We start from the raw sequence: 20567 nt of genomic DNA, 5'->3' as shown, positions 1-20567 counted from the left end.
AACACTGCTTAAACCACCGCTACCAACATCGACAACAACAACAGAAACATTGCCGACCATTGCCGCTCACAACAACTGACCTCAAAGAGCTGATCATCGTGTTCGTCAAACGGCTGACCGTCCACCCGGTTCACCACCTGCGCCACACCTGTTCACACGCAAATTCACACATCGGTTGTGATTCACCTCACCATGTTGTTGGACGATTTTAACAATAACAATTGAAAGTTACATTCCTTCTACTGTAGGCGGTCATGTACGCTACCTCAAATCTTCCCAGGACTTTACATGGGATTTAAGACCATCTCTTTACATGGTATCTCGCCGGCATTTTGCAAGCGACCTTCATTTTGAGATAAGTTCATTATTTGTATCATGAGTGTTTGTCTGTCTGTCTGTCTGTCTGTCTGTCTGTCCGTCTGTCTGTCCGTCTGTCTGTCTGTCTGTCTGTCCGTCTTTCCGTCTGTCCGTCTGTCTGTCTGTCTGTTTGTCCGTCAGTCTGTACATCAGTCTGTCTGTCGGTCCGTCTGTCTGTCTGTCCGTCTGTCTGTCTGTCCGTCTGTCTGCTTCAAAGACCAGTGGGTCGACGTGCTGTAATGTAACGTTTTGCTTTGTCAATAACTAAACAGTCCAATAACCTACAATTCTTGGGTTTTTTATTCTGATTTTTTTTAACGTTAGCAGTCTATCTGTTTTGGGATTTCAAGCAAAAAATTATATGACTAATTCTTCCTTTATATACCGAGCAACAAAAGAAACGCGAAAAAATTCTGCAATGTTTCATTGACAAAATCTCGAACAATTATTGAGTTAGAATTATCAAACCACAAAAGTTTGATGAAGGCATGTTTGACCTAGCTGTTGTGTGATTATTTTGATGCTGCGACTGTTTCAACACACGGGACACGCAGGTTTAACGTTTACGACATATTGGAGGTCTTGCTCAGTCAGTCTTTATCGCGCTCTCTGGCCACTGATCGGACACTGGTGGTTTCCAATGATGTTCCTGGTAGTGTCAGTGGCTGTATTGAATCGATCTCGAAGACGTTGTGGCAGGAAATTGTGATCTTGTCTTATTGGGGTAATGCGAAAAATCCACCGCGTTGCATAACTGCAGTGCTTCCAATGTCAACAGAACATTGCTGAAAGTGATTAGACTGTTGATATATGCACGTTTAAAGCACATGCCAGTGCTTCTGGATCATCCCCACCTTTAAATCGACCTGGCATTTTGGTGGTGTCAATCTTGGCCTTTTGGCTGTTTCAAAAGTGAGACTGGCAGCAAGCGTGCCATGGTCTCTTTTGGTTGCTAATGCATTAGTGAACATATCTCACACATCAGATTTCTCCTGCTCTACTTGCACGTGCTGCGAGCGCACATTATGTGTTTAACGTTAAACCTGCTTGTCCCGTGTGTTAACAGTCACAGCATCAAAATAATCACACAAATGCAAGGTCAAACATGCCTTCATCAAACTTTTGTGGTTTAATAATTCTAACTCTATAATTGTTGGAGATTTTGTCAATCAAACAATGACGAATGTTTTCGCGTTTCTTTTATTGCTCGGTATAGATCACGATGTGCATACTTACCAATGATGTCAAACTGACGGTTTCTGACAGGTTTGCACAGAATGGCGCGCGTGTGGTATCCACTGACTTTGTCTATCTGTCAATACATAACCATAGAGGTTAGAACACTGCGTTAGGTATACAGGGATGGCCAAATCTCAACATTTTAACTCGCCAGCCGGGCGAGTAACCTCAAGAAAGTTACTAGCCCGCCAGAAATTTCGCTGGCCCAGTACACACATACCACAGTTGATATGCAGTGTTTACATGGCTTTAAAACTTGATCTTACAACCAAAAGAGTCGAATTTGACCAGAATTTGCATTGGCCAGCCGGGCGAGTTGCCTGGCGATTTGTACTAGCCCGGCGGATTTTGTACTCGCCCCTGGTGACCGGGCGGACGATTTGGCCATCCCTGGTTAGGTATATAAGCTCTTGCTTCACTTTGTGCAGCAATTGTTCCTTTTTCATTGCTTTATGATACTTAACTTAATCAAAATCGTCATTGAACCAGAGAACGTGCAGAATGAACACAGCAGGCAGCGGCCAAAGAAGAGCAGGGAGAATCCGCACAGAAAAGATTTGAATCAAAGTGGGTCAAGGGTACAGTGCATTTCTGAAGACGGATTTGTGTCAATTAAAATGTAAACATACATAACATTATCTACTGGGGTGAAATGAACCGCAAATTACACAGGTGGGTTAACGCAGAAATAAAACGTTCTTATGAAAAAGGGACAGTGAGAATCAATGAAAATAAAGAAAACGCTGTAGTGGTCAGTTAGCCTAGTAGGCTACATAAGTTGGTTAAAGGCACAACAAAGTATTGCAACTTTTCGGAAATGGAAAATGTGTCGATACATCCTGCAAAATTTTACGAACAAATAAAAATAGCAACAACCCTAAACACTCATTCAAAAAAGTATAAAGAACAGAAGATATTGATTTTAATTGTTGTTGTGAGCAAAAGGAATGGCAAGTGTGTGTGTGTATGTGTGTGTGTGTGTGTGTGTGTGTGTGTGTGTGTGTGTGTGTGTGTGTGTATGTGGCTTATGTGCGTGTGTGTGCGTGTGTGTGTGTGTGTGTGTGCGCGTGTGTGTGCGCGTGCGTGCCTGCGGGTGTCTGTGTGGATGTGACTGTGCGTGTCTGTCAGTGTCTGTGTGCAAAACCAGCAAAAACAAACAAAACAAAACCAAAACAAACGCCAGGCAAACAGCGATGACATGACAGAAAGCTGCATACCTCTGTGTCAAAACGAGGGTCCTGCGAGGCGTCACTGATGTTGATCGTCTCCCCCGTGATCAGCACGAGCTCTGCGATCTTGTTGCCCAGCTTGTCGTGTTTGCCGTCCGGGCTGAAACAGTCACAGTGTTGACGTTTGTTATCCAGGTAATGGTCGGTTCTGGTGAGGTTATGCCCCCTCTTTTTTTCGGCTGGTAACTGGCGCCACCTCGCAGCAAGATCACACGATAAAGGAAATAAAAATTGCATTGGTCCCAAATAGCATATCGGTTTGATAACAGTTCGTGTGTAAGTCGTGCGTTTTATACGGTAAACAGACAATGGTCGGTTCTGGTGAGGTTATGCCCCTTCTTTCTTTCGGCTGGTAACTGGCGCCACCTCGCGGCAAGATCACAGGAGTTGTCTCGCGTTGTCACCCTAGAAGCGCTCATTATGCAATGGTTTAGCTTTCCAAAGCACACGATCAGAGAGTTGCAGCATGCTTTCTGCCGCTGTTTCTCTAGCCCTACACCACCTCTTACCATCATTCATTCGCTCGGCTTCCTGGCGAGTGGGCGAAAACTGATTCTATCAAGATAAGTTGTGTGTGAATATTTGTTTGTCTGTTCACTTAAAAGACCGCTGGGTCGAAATATCTGTGATTGTAACGTAATTTTGTCAATAACAACGTTCCAACAACTTATCTTTCTTGTTTTTTGATTCTGAAGTTTGGAACGTTGGCAGTCTCTTTATTTTGGGGTTTGACTACCTTTTACCGTTTTGACAGAGATCGGACGAAAAACATTATCAGATAAGTTTAATTAATTTCATATTAATTAATGTTTGCCTTTCCACCGTAAAGATCATTGGGTCAACGTACTTGTGAAAGTTTTGCTTTGTCATAAATGAAACATATGAACTAACCATTCTTTTTTATTTGTTGTACAAACAGAAAAGTTTAAATGTTCACACCCGTCGCGATATAACCTTCGTGGTTGAAAACGACGTTAAACACCAAATAAAGAAAGCAAAGAAAGAAATGTTCACATATTGTTTTCCGAACTTAAATTTATTATCCGCATTTTACCGAAGGGCAGAACGAGGTTACTTATCGACATCTTCTTGAAGCACCGAAAAGGTTAAATTGTTGACAGTTTGGCTGAAGGATAGAAATAGGTAAACTATAATACTTTCTGTTGAAAAATGAATAGACTTCAATTGTTGACATCTTGTTGAAGAGCTCAATTGTTGACGGCCTAGATGTCTTGAATGAATGTTCTAATCTGACGTCCTTTTTGGCTCACGTAAGTGTAGCCTATGCGATGATAAACTTTGTCTGTCTGTGCGTGCGTGCGTGCGTGTGTGTGTGATAGAAACTTTAACATTTCCGAGTCTATGGATAAAGCTCGCATTAGAAGATTACGTCTCGGTCAAAAGTGTTTGACGTGTGTGATAGAAACTATTTGAAGACGTCACATTATGACGTAAGAGGGTTAGACGTCACGCAAAGGAATTACTGAAAGTCTCGGTCATTGTTATTGTGAGCGGGCCGAGACTAATTGGCAGATCCAGGGTCTCGCTTTCTTGCACAGTTTCACCTATGCTTACTGTGTGTGTGTGTGTGTGTGTGTGTGTGTGTGTGTGTGTGTGTGTGTGTGTGTGTGTGTGTGTGTGTGTGTGTGTGTGTGTGTGTGTGTGTGTGTATGTGTGACGGAGTGATTGAGTTTGTGTTACTGTTTGTCGATTTCTTACGTGAGCCTTGAAGGCTTCGCCTCTTGTTTTATAGTAATTTTGCTCTCGGGCCTGATAAAAAAAATTGTGAGGACAGAGAAATTCCAGAACTACAATAACAGTCAGCATAGCGTGTAATTAATTGACTGGGCTGAAACAGTGAATCAATCAAGCAACAATCGTATACGTAAATAACTGCCGTAGATACATGAACTTTTCATTCTTTGACCTTTTAGTCATTGACCTTTTGGTACATCTGAACTTTTGAAACCTTAAAAATACGCTCGGCGAAATGTCTTCGACCTTTCATAACCACGATTTGTTGTTGTAAATTCAACCTATGCAACCACGCCGCACAAATCAATTGCTTATCGACGGCAATTCCCACATTTGCTGAGAAGCAAACATAACCCGTAGACACAACAACTTTTGGAAATAGAGAAAACGTTATTATTCAAATGACAAAAATTTGGTAGAAATAGGATAATCAAAGAAAGAAAGTTTCCTTGCTTAACACAGAACAACGACAAAATCCTTGAAGACAGACCTGTCTTTCAAGAGGAAAAGACAACTACATTAAACAATGATAAAAAAAAAATACTAAGCGACATTGAGAAAGGAGTGCAGAGATTGTTCTGGCGAAAAACAATTGCTGAAGACCCCCGGGATCCATTTCTTACACTGTGGGTTTTATGTCTTGACACATGGCGTCCGTCACTGACGCCTGCAACTCTCAGGGGGGGGGGGGGCCCGGGGCAGGCAAAACACTTATGTTCCTCTCTCCTGCCTCTCTCGTGTCTGGCTGCAGTTATTCAAAGACACTATACCTTGTCACACATTTCGCAAGATGACTTTTTTCCTTCATTCCCTAGTGTATTCATTTCGTGTACATCTTTCTGTGTGACATCTTACCTGTAGTGGTCATCACAAAAGAAAGACAGAACTTCGTCTCACTGGCGCGTATCTTCCTTGAAGGTCGGGCTCCAAAGAACAAAAAGTTAAAGGTTGTTTTCGTCCCAGGAATGAAGTTTATCCTGACATGTAAATTAACCCACCTACTGCGTTTAGAACAAAGTTTACCCACACATCTGCTCACCCCCTTTTAACGTTGTGACCTCAGCTTAGGTCACAGTGGAACTGTCTGCAACTATCAAAGTTTCTGCCCTGACTCGCGCAGAAATTGAGTTGCTGATTCTCCAACTCCCTGTCAACATTAGGAAAATCGGAGGGCTTCTCCACAGCCAGAGAATCACACACACCTCTTACCTGTAACTAGACTGGTCCCTGATCACTAGACACCACACAGTTGTACCTGTTACTAGACTGGTCCCTGATCACTAGACACCACACAGTCTTACCTGTAACTAGACTGGTCCCTGCAGATACTCGACACAACACAGTCTTACCTGTTACTAGACTGGTCCCTGCAGATACTCGACACAACACAGTCTTACCTGTTACTAGACTGGTCCCTGCAGATACTCGACACAACACAGTCTTACCTGTTACTAGACTGGTCCCTGCAGATACTCGACACAACACAGTCTTACCTGTTACTAGACTGGTCCCTGCAGATACTCGACACAACACTGTCTTACCTGTTACTAGACTGGTCCCTGCAGATACTCGACACAACACAGTCTTACCTGTTACTAGACTGGTCCCTGCAGATACTCGACACAACACAGTCTTACCTGTTACTAGACTGGTCCCTGCAGATACTCGACACAACACTGTCTTACCTGTTACAAGACTGGTCCCTGCAGATACTCGACACAACACTGTCTTACCTGTTACTAGACTGGTCCCTAATCACTAGACACCACACAGTTGTACCTGTTACTAGACTGGTCCCTGCAGATACTCGACACAACACAGTCTTACCTGTTACTAGACTGGTCCCTGCAGATACTCGACACAACACAGTCTTACCTGTTACTAGACTGGTCCCTGCAGATACTCGACACAACAAAGTCTTACCTGTTACTAGACTGGTCCCTGCAGATACTCGACACAACACAGTCTTACCTGTTACTAGACTGGTCCCTGCAGATGCTCGACACCACACAGTCTTACCTGTTACTAGACTGGTCCCTGCAGATACTCGACACAACAAAGTCTTACCTGTTACTAGACTGGTCCCTGCAGATACTCGACACAACAAAGTCTTACCTGTTACTAGACTGGTCCCTGCAGATACTCTACACAACACAGTCTTACCTGTTACTAGACTGGTCCCTGCAGATACTCGACACCACAAAGTCTTACCTGTTACTAGGCTGGTCCCTGCAGATACTCGACACAACAAAGTCTTACCTGTTACTAGGCTGGTCCCTGCAGATACTCGACACAACAAAGTCTTACCTGTTACTAGGCTGGTCCCTGCAGATACTCGACACAACAAAGTCTTACCTGTTACTAGGCTGGTCCCTGCAGATACTCGACACAACACAGTCTTACCTGTTACTAGGCTGGTCCCTGCAGATACTCGACACAACAAAGTCTTACCTGTTATTAGACTGGTCCCTGCAGATACTCTACACAACAAAGTCTTACCTGTTACTAGACTGGTCCCTGCAGATACTCTACACAACACAGTCTTACCTGTTACAAGACTGGTCCCTGCAGATACTCTACACAACAAAGTCTTACCTGTTAATAGACTGGTCCCTGCAGATACTCGACACCACACAGTCTTACCTGTTACTAGGCTGGTCCCTGCAGATACTCGAAACCACAAAGTCTTACCTGTTACTAGACTGGTCCCTGCAGATACTCTACACAACACAGTCTTACCTGTTACTAGACTGGTCCCTGCAGATACTCGACACCACACAGTCTTACCTGTTACTAGGCTGGTCCCTGCAGATACTCGACACCACAAAGTCTTACCTGTTACTAGACTGGTCCCTGCAGATACTCTACACAACACAGTCTTACCTGTTACTAGACTGGTCCCTGCAGATACTCGACAACACAAAGTCTTACCTGTTACTAGGCTGGTCCCTGCAGATACTCTACACAACACAGTCTTACATGTTACTAGACTGGTCCCTGCAGATACTCTACACAACACAATCTTACCTGTTACTAGGCTGGTCCCTGCAGATACTCGACACAACAAAGTCTTACCTGTTACTAGACTGGTCCCTGCAGATACTCTACACAACACAGTCTTACCTGTTACTAGACTGGTCCCTGCAGATACTCGACACAACAAAGTCTTACCTGTTACTAGACTGGTCCCTGCAGATACTCGACACAACAAAGTCTTACCTGTTACTAGACTGGTCCCTGCAGACACTCGACACAACAAAGTCTTACCTGTTACCAGACTGGTCCCTGCAGATACTCTACACCACACATTCTTACCTGTTACGAGACTGGTCCCTGCAGATACTCGACACAACAAAGTCTTACCTGTTACTAGACTGGTCCCTGCAGACACTCGACACAACAAAGTCTTACCTGTTACTAGACTGGTCCCTGCAGATACTCGACACCACACAGGCTTACCTGTTACTAGACTGGTCCCTGCAGATACTCGACACAACAAAGTCTTACCTGTTACTAGACTGGTCCCTGCAGATACTCGACACAACAAAGTCTTACCTGTTACTAGACTGGTCCCTGCAGATACTCGACACCACAAAGTCTTACCTGTTACTAGACTGGTTCCTGCAGATACTCGACACAACACAGTCTTACCTGTTACTAGACTGGTCCCTGCAGATACTCGACACAACAAAGTCTTACCTGTTACTAGACTGGTCCCTGCAGACACTTGACACAACGAAGTCTTACCTGTTACTAGACTGGTCCCTGCAGATACTCGACACAACACAGTCTTACCTGTTACTAGACTGGTCCCTGCAGATACTCGACACAACAAAGTCTTACCTGTTACTAGACTGGTCCCTGGAGATACTCGACACAACACAGTCTTACCTGTTACTAGACTGGTCCCTGCAGATACTCGACACAACAAAGTCTTACCTGTTACTAGACTGGTCCCTGCAGATACTCGACACAACACAGTCTTACCTGTTACTAGACTGGTCCCTGCAGATACTTGACACAACAAAGTCTTACCTGTTACTAGACTTGTCCCTGCAGATACTTGACACAACAAAGTCTTACCTGTTACTAGACTGGTCCCTGCAGATACTCGACACAACAAAGTCTTACCTGTTACTAGACTGGTTCCTGCAGATACTCGACACCACAAAGTCTTACCTGTTACTAGACTGGTCCCTGCAGACACTCGCCACCACACAATCTTACCTGTTGTTGTTATTGTTGTTGGTGTTGGTGTTGGTGGTGACGGAGCTGTAGACGGCAGCGTTGGCGGTCTCCTGACGACACAGTCGCCGTCGTCTAGACTGACTGTGATGTGAGTGCAGCCACAACAGCAACAGCGGGGAGGTGACCACATTGCCAGCACGACCAGCACAACGTGCAGAGTGAACACAGCGAGCAGCGCACAAAGGAGAGCAGAGAGAATCAGAACAGAAATGATTTGAGTCAAAATTGGTCAAGGGTACAGTGCATATCTGAAAACGCAGAAAACAGAACAGAACAGATTTGAGTTAAAGTGTGTCAAGGGTACAGTGCCTTTCTGAAAACGCAGAGAATCAGAACAGAAAAGATTTGAGTCAAAGTGTGTCAAGGGTACAGTGCCTTTCTGAAAACGCAGAAACAGAACAGATATGAGTAAAAAAAGAGTTTATTTCTGAAGACGAAGACATGGATTTATGAATTTGTGTCAACATTTTTTCTTGCACTCATGTGACTAAATGTAGATCAGGAGGAGTTGGTTAATTTCTGAGTCAAAAATAGAATTCATTCCTGAAGACGCAGTCATGGATTTTCGAATTTGTGTGAAAGCTTTCTCTTGCGACAAAGAGACAAAAATGTAGACGAGGTGGAGATAGCCCCTGTCATGGATGTTTGGGTTTGTCTTAAACTTGTTCTTGCACACATGAGACTAAACTGTGGAATAGGGAAGAATCGGTTATTTTTGAGTTTGTTTGTTTGTTTGTTTGTTTGTTTGCTTAACGCCCAGCCGACCACGAAGGGCCATACCAGGGCGGTGCTGCTTTGACATATAACGTGCGCCACACACAAGACAGAAGTCGCAGCACAGGCTTCATATCTCACCCAGTCACATTATTCTGACACCGGACCAACCAGTCCTAGCACTCACCCCATAATGCCAGACGCCAGGCGGAGCAGCCACTAGATTGCCAATTTTAAAGTGTTAGGTATGACCCGGCCGGGGTTCGAACCCACGACCTCCCGATCACGGGGCGGACGCCTTACCACTAGGCCAACCGTGCCGATTTATTTTTGAGTACATTATTAAAATCTGATTAGCCGTGGAAGAGTTTCGATTCAGCCAGACATCTCTCAACATTCCCAAATTGCTAGCTCAAGACAGTTAATCGGTCTTATTGTCAGAAAACTTTGTAAAAGAACAAGATGCTAAGCTTCTAACTGGTCGAATTTTTCTACAACCGCTATAACAAGAAATAAGCAAACAATTTTGCTGCAGATCAAAATAAATCCGTGTCTTCATCGTCCCAAGAACACGATAAGATATAACACTACTATGCAGGACGAAGAATGAATCAAGTGGAAACACTATAGCGACGTGGAAAGATAGGTAAATAAAACAACGACAATGACAATTCTTTATTTTTCGAGGGTAACAGACAAAGCGTAGATATACTGTTTTTGCATCTGGTCCTATAGGCATGTATTGTTAGCCTCGTAAGGACATGATCTGGGTTATATGATAAAAAATGGACTAATCTACTATTATAACTACCACTAAAAACTAATTACATGAATACAGAAAGAGAAGCAGCAAGCAAAGATAAGCACTGCAAGTGAAGAAACACAAAGAGTGAATAATGTGCACATACACGTTGAAAGAAAAGTCACACAGCAGTTTAATATCATAGTAAACTTCTACACTAGGTTAAGGAACTGTACAGCACAAAAACAATATGGCTTAAAAACGGAAATGACAAAATATCCAACCAAAAAACACGAAAGAGCTCGTTTTCGTAATCATAACTACTTTTTTGCTGCACTGAAAATTCACGCACAGTGTATGGTAGTAGCTGCTACTCATGCAGTTAGAGAGTGCTTTGCAATGGTTTTTTTGTTTGTTTGTTTGCTTAACGCCCAGCCGACCACGCAGGGCCATATCAGGGCGGTGCGCTGCTTTGACATATAACGTGCGCCACACACAAGACAGAAGTCCCAGCACAGGCTTCATGTCTCACCCAGTCACATTATTCTGACACCGGACCAACCAGTCCTAGCACTAACCCCATAATGCCAGACGCCAGGCGGAGTAGCCACTAGATTGCCAATTTTAAAGTGTTAGGTATGACCCGGCCGGGGTTCGAACCCACGACCTCCCGATCACGGGGCGGACGCCTTACCACTAGGCCAACCGTGCCGGTTTTGCAATGGGTTTTGTATGGGTTTGTTTCTACAAAGAAAGATGCATCTCATTAATTGTGCACTACTTACAGTCTTCAAATATAATCGTTTTAAAAATTAAACAACAATGTTTCAGTCATACACTGTTGAGGGTACCGGATACCTGACCATACTCAAATAATGTGTTTTACAATGCATGTTTGCATTGCTTATTCTGTCACCCTCGAAAAATAAATATAAATCAAAGTAAATTTACTTCAATACTAAACGAATGCAAGAGTCCGGTCCCCAATTGCCAACTAGGTTAAAAGGAAGTAAAAACAACAACAACCAAACAACCAATCCAAGAGTTGTAACGCTAACCATCTTTGGAAAATTGACTAATATTGCGGGGTATTTTGTTCTTTGAAGTGATCTACTAATTATTTATTGTGTTTGTTTATTGTGTGTACTAAGTTGTTTATACTCACAATCAGTTAATCGGTTAATACAGCTGTATTTTACTGTACTTTGTTTATAGCATGGCATTGTATTCTATTTTATTGAATTAAAACCCAGTCTTGTACTGTGACACAGGGGTTTGGTTAGGCCCCCCAAAATACTATGCTTGTTTCTACCAACAGGGCCAAAACAATTGGGTCAAGAGGTCGGTTACAGTTTAAAAAATATATATTTGTTTAAATTGAATTTTGCTTTTTATTGAAAGTTGGGTCGGCTAGAGTTGTGCATGTTCATACTGGCTAAGAGTAAGCCCAGACCTATAGTATACACACACAGTAAACACATGATCGGTGACCGTAAATACTGTTCCAAGCGCTCTTCAAAAACATCAATTTTCAACCTAAAAAAACACAAAAACAAAACACGGACACACAACAACATACATTGAAAAAATGAATGACGACAGCACACAAATAAAGGCATGAAAATATAGCCTACATTCGGAAAAACTACCACAAAAATGTCAACATTTTGTTTTCTTAATTCAATAGAAAAAACATTCCTGCTGACATCTTCAGCATAATTGAACATTAACCGCGTAATACGAAAAGGCAGATGTAAAAACAAGTCATTCCCGTCAGTTTTTCTTCTCGCTTTAATCAGGTTTTGAAAGAAAATGTCAAGCAGCTGGACAAAATAAAATGGAAACAAAAATAATCCTTGATCAGGAAAAAAAAAGCACCTTTGCCTTCATTTCCATCAAATACGACACTGAAGGTCAACAGTGTAGCAAGAAGGTTACGTTGAATTTAAATTTTAAATACATTTAATTAAAAGGAAAAGAAAGAAAAAAGAAAGAGGGGGAAAGAAAGAAAGAAAGAAAGATAGTAAAGAAAGAAAGAGAGAAAGAAAGAAAGAAAGAAAGAGAGAAAGAAAGAAAGAAAGAAAGAGAGAAAGAAAGAAAGAAAGAAAGAAAGAAAGAAAGAAAGAAAGAAAGAAAGAAACGGAAGTGAAGAATAGGACAGCAAAAAAGTAACACCGTTCTTGGGCTGTTTCTTGTCGACTGGACGAAAACAGGACAGAGAGGTTTAGGCGCTAAAATGACAGTTCTCAGGTATGTCCCTACAAAAGCCGATGGGAATGGGTACGGGTACGGGTATGGGACTATAGAATGTGCATAGACATGCTGCTGTGTGCATGACACACACAAAACGTGACACGACGTTGTAAGTGCTGGCTGAACAGTAATATAATTTCCCTACGCGTGTGACACAAATAACGCTGAGAAACGTGGTTGGCTGACAACATGTGACGTGGAACAACATGATTGGCTGAGACAGCAGTGACGCAGATTGACGCCACTGGCTGACGCCACGCCACAAGAGTGGACGCAATTACCTGTACACAGGCAACACGGAACAGCCAGGAGACGGGACGGAAATCGAAATGGTTGTCAGGACGAAAGAGAACTGTGGAGCCACAGGAGCACAGGCTTGCTTGGACGGAACCAATCAATGAACACTTTTGAGTCTGTCGGCGGGGGGCAATTTTTCTTGACGTTGGAAAGGAAGACCGCCGGTCCTTTAACACGTGCAGTGGAGGGGGTATCGGTTCGTTGGGTGAGGTTGGTTTTATAAAGATAAACGTATGAGCAGTAAATCTTAAAACAAAAGACATTTTTCCCGAGTCTTGGGTAGAGACAATGCTATTTCTAGGTGGTTGAAGGGTTAAAAGTGGGTAAATATAAACTGATTTATTTGTTAAAGACTACTGTTCAGGGTTTTGCCAAGAGAGACATGTTGCTTCCAAGAGCAAACTGTAATAGTTGGTTGTTGTTTTGTTACGCCTATTTAATCAAACTTAATTAAACCATAAATAAATGAATAGAAAGCATACCCGCAGAAAAAAAAAATGACAACTAGTATTTTTGTTAAGACTATTGTTCAGGGTTTTTATAAGAGAGAAATGTTGCTTCCAAGAGCATACTTTAATAGTTGGTTGTTGTTTTTTAACGCCCATTCAATCGAACTTAATTAAAACCATAAATAAATGAATAGAAAGCTTACCCGCACAAAACCAGACTGACAACTAGTCAATTAATGCCTTCACTGTAGTAAACTTTTTTCTTTCCTCTTCCTGGTTTTTTCTTCAACGTTAAAAGACGTCCTGAAAACTCAAGCGAAATCTTCAAATAGAAGCAAAGTGCCGCATACACACCGTACCAAAGAGCCAGTAACAAAATAAGTAAAATCAGTGTGGGTACTAGAAAGAAGAAACCGAACCACCCGACAACAAAACCGCACTGACGACAAAATAAAGAAGAACACACACGTGTAAACAACTGATGTATTCACTGCTGCGTTATCAGACAGGGCTAGTGTACATACTCACCCAACTGATCGGGCATGACCGTTCTTGATCGGGTAGGACAGGTCAAATATCCGGCTGAAGGAAGTCTGCCAGCAAGAGTAAAACAACTTGTCAGGACAAGTAAGAATCATTTTTTTTTTTCATTTTTTCATTTTTCATTTATTTATTGTCCCATCGCTGGGAAATTCGGGTCGCTTCCTCCCAGTGGAAAGCTAGCAGCAACGGGGTCGCGCTACCCAGGTGTCTGCGTGTTTAGGTGTATTCAGCCACCTGCACTTATGGCAGAATAACCAAGGTCTTTTACGTGCCACTGTGGTGACACGGGGGTGGGACATGGCTTCCGTCTCTGAGTCTGCACATAAAGTTGACCCGTGTCCGTCCCGGCCCGAATTCGAACCAGCGACCTTCCGATCACAAGTCCAGTGCTCTACCAACTGAGCTACCGGGCCCCCGAATCAAAGAAAACGTAACATTACTTCACAATGAACGAACGAACGAACGAACTTTATTACTCAAGGATGGAGATTTAAGGCTGACGCCTAGTCTTGCAATCTGTCTCTGCTAAAACTAAGACATAATGATGGAGACAATAAAAAAAGACAATCGTAAACCGACACGAAAAAAAAAGGTATACATGTCAACGCTGATCATACAGTATTGCAAAATACTACAATACCTATAGAAATATCCAATGAATAATAATACATTGAAAATGACATGTCAATGCACCGAGGCACCGTCTCCGAATACCTCCAATACACTTAGTGTTTGAGCCATGTTGCCTCGAACAATATTGTCCTTGATTTCTGAACTCCAATATTGAGGCAGTCACCAAGCTGCATGTTTTGCAAGATACATCAATCAATCAATCAATATGAGGCTTATATCGCGCGTATTCCGTGGGTACAGTTCTAAGCGCAGGGATTTTTTTTAATGTTTTTTTTAAATTTTTTTAATGCAATTTATATCGCGCACATATTCAAGGCGCAGGGATTTATTTATGCCGTGTGAGATGGAATTATTTTACACAATACATCACGCATTCACATCGGCCAGCAGATCGCAGCCATTTCGGCGCATATCCTACTTTTCACGGCCTATTATTCCAAGTCACACGGGTATTTTGGTGGACATTTTTATCTATGCCTATACAATTTTGCCAGGAAAGACCCTTTTGTCAATCGTGGGATCTTTAACGTGCACACCACAATGTAGTGTACACGAAGGGACCTCGGTTTTTCGTCTCATCCGAAAGACTAGCACTTGAACCCACCACCTAGGTTAGGAAAGGGGGGAAAAAATTGCTAACGCCCTGACCCAGGGTCGAACTCGCAACCTCTCGCTTCCGAGCACAAGTGCGTTACCACTCGGCCATACATCACACTAGAGCACTTTGTCAAAGCTTTCATACTTGAACCCACAGCTGTTTTACCCCCAAGACGCCTTCTGTGAGCATTCACTTCATCTGAACATTAACCATCCTACCTATGTAGCACTGTCTCTGAACATTTAACTAGCTACCTTACCTCTTTAAGTACAAAGTGCGAATTTCAGCCAATCTGACAGATATTAGCGAAAATAGACAGTGTATTTCCATTGACTCTTTTGGGAGACTAAAAGAACAATATTTTAGTTCTTCGTACTTGAAGATATCTGGCTTCTCCCACTTTCCGTGCATAAAATATTCAATGTCTCTGGGCATCCACAGAACTATCTTACCTCCGAGGCACTGTCACACACACACACACACACACACACACACACACACACACACGCACGCACGCACGCACATCCACACGCACACACACACACACACACACGCACACACACACACATAGGTGGTTTTACAGTCATTTGGGGTCGGCTGTGTATCAAAATGCCATCTTGCTCAAAACACAGGCATTTGGGGTCTCTTTTGTTTTAAGTGTTAGAAAGTTTCTTAAAACTTCAATGAGCGTTAAATGCCATTTTAAAGTGTGAAAACTCATTTCAGGAGGTTATTACATAAAATGCAACCTCCAGCGTGATTTTTAGAAAAACAGACATTTGGGGACGATGTTTGCTGTACAGCAGTGAAATGGGGACGTATGTGTACACAAAGTGCAGAGCTAGAATTACGTTATCGGTGCTATGAATGTTTTAGGTGTTAGAAAGTTTGTTAAAACTTCAATGAGCGTTAAATGCCATTCTAAAGTGTCAAAACTCATTTCAGGAGGTTATTACATAAAATGCAACCTCCAGCGTGATTTTTTAGAAACAAACAGGTATTTGGGGACGATGTTTGCTGTACAGCAGTGAAATGGGGACGTCCAAAAGTGCAGAGCTCCCGCAGAGCTATATGAATGGTTTCATCACATACATGGCGCTAGGCGACATATGTTGTGAAAAATTTTACAAATCACGTTTTTGCGCCCGATATTTTCTTGTCATCTCCAAAGTCAAGGGACAAACACGAAATTCCTTGACTTTTGGGGTAGCGCGACTCTGTTAATTTTAAGAATTAAAAAAAAAAAAATTCATTACTAGGATGTCCCATCGTTGGGAAATTCCGGTCGCTTCCTCCGAGTGGAAAGCTAGCAGTGACAGAGTCGCACTACCCCAAGTCAAGGGATCTATTAGTCCTGTTTCGCCGTTATCCCAATTCGCCCCCATCCCATTTTGGCGACATTTCTCAGGCCAAGTGTCATTTTACCACCATATCATGTACCATTAGCTCCACATCCCATTTTGGCGCAATCCCGTTTGGCCGTTAGCCCATTTCGCCCCCATCCCATTTTTGCGACATTTTACAGGCCAAGTGTCATTTTACCACCATGTCATGTACCATTAGCTCCACGTCCCATTTTGACGCAATCCCGTTTGGCCGTTATCCCATTTTGCCCCCATCCCATTTTTGCGACATTTCATAGGTTATGTGTCATTTTACATGCCATTCTAAAGTGTCAAAACTCATTTCAGGATGTTATTACATAAAATGCAACCTCCAGCGTGATTTTTTTAGAAACAAACAGGTATTTGGGGACGATGTTTGCTGTACAGCAGTGAAATGGGGACGTCCAAAAGTGCAGAGCTCCCGCAGAGCTATATGAATGGTTTCATCACATACATGGCGCTAGGCGACATATGTTGTGAAAAATTTTACAAATCACGTTTTTGCGCCCGATATTTTCTTGTCATCTCCAAAGTCAAGGGACAAACACGAAATTCCTTGACTTTTGGGGTAGCGCGACTCTGTTAATTTTAAGAATTAAAAAAAAAGAAAAAAATTCATTACTAGGATGCCCCATCGTTGGGAAATTCCGGTCGCTTCCTCCGAGTGGAAAGCTAGCAGTGACAGAGTCGCACTACCCCAAGTCAAGGGATCTATTAGTCCTGTTTCGCCGTTATCCCAATTCGCCCCCATACCATTTTGGCGACATTTCTCAGGCCAAGTGTCATTTTACCACCATATCATGTACCATTAGCTCCACATCCCATTTTGGCGCAATCCCGTTTCGCCGTTAACCCATTTCGCCCCCATCCCATTTTTGCGACATTTTACAGGCCAAGTGTCATTTTACCACCATGTCATGTACCATTAGCTCCACGTCCCATTTTGGCGCAATCCCGTTTCGCCGTTAACCCATTTCGCCCCCATCCCATTTTTGCGACATTTTACAGGCCAAGTGTCATTTTACCACCATGTCATGTACCATTAGCTCCACGTCCCATTTTGGCGCAATCCCGTTTGGCCGTTAGCCCATTTCGCCCCCATCCCATTTTTGCGACATTTCATAGGCCATGTGTCATTTTACATGCCATTCTAAAGTGTCAAAACTCATTTCAGGAGGTTATTACATAAAATGCAACCTCCAGCGTGATTTTTTAGAAACAAACAGGTATTTGGGGACGATGTTTGCTGTACAGCAGTGAAATGGGGACGTCCAAAAGTGCAGAGCTCCCGCAGAGCTATATGAATGGTTTCATCACATACATGGCGCTAGGCGACATATGTTGTGAAAAATTTTACAAATCACGTTTTTGCGCCCGATATTTTCTTGTCATCTCCAAAGTCAAGGGACAAACACGAAATTCCTTGACTTTTGGGGTAGCGCGACTCTGTTAATTTTAGGAATTAAAAAAAAAAAATTCATTACTAGGATGTCCCATCGTTGGGAAATTCCGGTCGCTTCCTCCGAGTGGAAAGCTAGCAGTGACAGAGTCGCACTACCCCAAGTCAAGGGATCTATTAGTCCTGTTTCGCCGTTTATCCCAATTCGCCCCCATCCCATTTTGGCGACATTTCTCAGGCCTAGTGTCATTTTACCACCATTTCATGTACCAATAGCCCCACATCCCATTTTGGCGCAATCCCGTTTGGCCGTTAGCCCATTTCGCCCCCATCCCATTTTTGCGACATTTTACAGGCCAAGTGTCATTTTACCACCATGTCATGTACCATTAGCTCCACTTCCCATTTTGGCGCAATCCCGTTTCGCCGTTATCCCATTTTGCCCCCATCCCATTTTTGCGACATTTCATAGGCCATGTGTCATTTTACCACCGTGTCAAACCACTAGCGCCACATTCCATTTTGTCGCCATGCCGTTTTGCCGTCATCCCATTTTGCCGCCATCTCTATTTTGCGACATTTTGGATTGTGGCAAAAATGGAATTTGGCGTAAACGGAATGTCTTCCTAGTTGAATAACGCAGTATAGTAGTATAGTGAGGCTTGGCAAGAAGAATGAATAAAAAATGTGATGGCGGCCAAATGGGATGGTGTCAAAATGGGATGACGTGCTATTGTTATGACACGGTAGTAAAATGACGCTTGGCTTGTGAAATGTCGCGACAATGGGATGGGGGATAAATGGAATACGGTGAAACGGCATGGCGGCCAAATGGGATATGGTGTCAAAATGGGATGTCGCGCTATTGTTATGACATGTTAGTAAAATGCCCTGTCACGTAGTCTCAATCCAAATTGGAAATCCATAGCATCATCATTATAATCATCCTCATCTCATTAATCATCCAAAATTATAAATTTTATAAAATGACGCTTGGCTTGTGAAATGTCGCGAAAATGGGATGGGAAAAAAATGGGACGGCGGCAAAATGGGATTGCACCAAAATGGGATGTGGATCAGCCACTAGATTTCCAATTTTAAAGTCTTAGGTATGACCCGGTGTGACGTTTTCATCTTTCGCCGTGTTGATATTTCGATTTTCGGCCTCGTTGATCTAGTATAAACTCTACACTGAACAAAAAAAACACCCTTCGATAGTACTGATGAGCGACCTTGTGTACCTTACATTCATGGGGCCAAATTTGTCCAACCAATTATTTTATTTAACTTAGAAATTTGATTCATCCTAAAATGTTTCCCTTCTTACTCAAGGGACGTAACCACTCGGTACACGTTTTCGAAGAATTCGATTTTGGGAGTGAAATCTATTTAATTTCACAACCAATTTTTTTCACATGCAAGAAACTGACATGCTTTTCGTCCATAAATAATTTCTCTTCTTAATTTTACCAGGAAACAACATTTCGGTCTCGAGTAAATATCGAGGGGGAAATATGTACACAGGCGAAAGATGAAATCGTGACACCGGCCGAGGTTCAAACCCACGACCTCCCGATCACGGGGCGGACGCCTTACCACTAAGCTAATCGTGCCGGTTTACCCTTGAGTGACAGACGGACAGACAAAAGAATATACAGACAGACCGTAATTAACACAAACACACACACTCAGCAGAGCAAAGCGGTATAACACACAAACTCAGCAGAGCAAGGCAGTATTACACACACAGACTCTGCAGAGCAACTAAGTCGGTGACACACAGACACAGTTATTTGGGGACGATGTTTGCTGTACAGCAGTGAAATGGGGACGTCCAAAAACCGATAGCTCTGCGCTGTGCTATGAATGGTTTCATCAGTTACATATGGCGCTAGGCGACATAAGAGTATTTCCAATCCAGTCAGTAGCTAGCATTCACGACCCTGACAACGAATGGTTTGAGTCTGATTTATGAGAATGAGAATGAGAGAGAGAGAGTTGTATTAAATTGAATTGAATTAAATTGAATTGAATTAAATTGAATTGAATTTATCTTTCTCTTAACACTGTAACAGAACAAGAAATGCTAAAATGTTTTTTTTCCATCCCGCCCTCGCCCATTGAGTTGAAATAGAAGTTAACCACATTATGTTTGAAAATGTTCCAGTGCTTTATGTACAATAATGTTTCAATACAATCATAGTGTATTAACATTTTACCAGTATCAGCTGCAAAATAGAAGTAGTGCTTTACAAGTTTCGAAAGAGAAACAGCATGTAATGATACGTAAATGGTGTACAGCAGTGAATTGGGGACTGTTTCCCAAACAGCAGTCAGATGGGGTCTGGTTGTTGTACAGCAGTCATTTGGAGGCACAAGCTAAAACTGCTTCAGAGATGTGTGTTTTTCATTGGCTTTGATCTCCGCTGAGAGGGAGAGAGTCAGAAAGAGCGACATAGACAGATAGACAGAGACAGAGAGACAGACCGAGACAACAAAGGAGAGGTTAAGGACACCCCCTTACCCTTGAGTGACAGACGGACAGACAAAAGAATATACAGACAGACAGACCGTAATTAACACAAACACACTCAGCAGAGCAAAGCGGTATAACACAAACTCTGCAGCAAGGCAGTATTACACACACACACACACACACACACACTCTGCAGAGCAACTAAGTCGGTGACACACAGACACAGGTATTTGGGGACGATGTTTGCTGT

The 20567-nt window shown here is 42.8% G+C and overlaps 1 protein-coding gene across 1 annotated transcript in view; it reads right to left on the bottom strand.

Annotated features, from left to right (window-relative positions):
• LOC138947781 (dual 3',5'-cyclic-AMP and -GMP phosphodiesterase 11A-like) overlaps positions 1-14237 on the bottom strand; it is a 53105-nt gene extending 38868 nt beyond the window's left edge. The window contains exons 1-5 of the mRNA XM_070319346.1: positions 13812-14237; positions 8808-8909; positions 2814-2925; positions 1594-1669; positions 81-148 (exon numbers count right to left, since the gene is read on the bottom strand). Of these exons, the coding sequence (XP_070175447.1) occupies positions 81-148; positions 1594-1669; positions 2814-2925; positions 8808-8909; positions 13812-13921 (468 nt within the window). The 5' untranslated portion in view covers positions 13922-14237. The remainder of the gene's footprint in view (positions 1-80; positions 149-1593; positions 1670-2813; positions 2926-8807; positions 8910-13811) is intronic.
• Between the last annotated feature and the right edge of the window lie 6330 nt (positions 14238-20567).

Source organism: Littorina saxatilis, linkage group LG14 (genome assembly GCF_037325665.1).
Source record: "Littorina saxatilis isolate snail1 linkage group LG14, US_GU_Lsax_2.0, whole genome shotgun sequence".
Classification (NCBI taxonomy): Eukaryota; Metazoa; Mollusca; class Gastropoda; order Littorinimorpha; family Littorinidae; genus Littorina; species Littorina saxatilis.
This window is presented reverse-complemented; position numbering and strand designations above follow the sequence as displayed.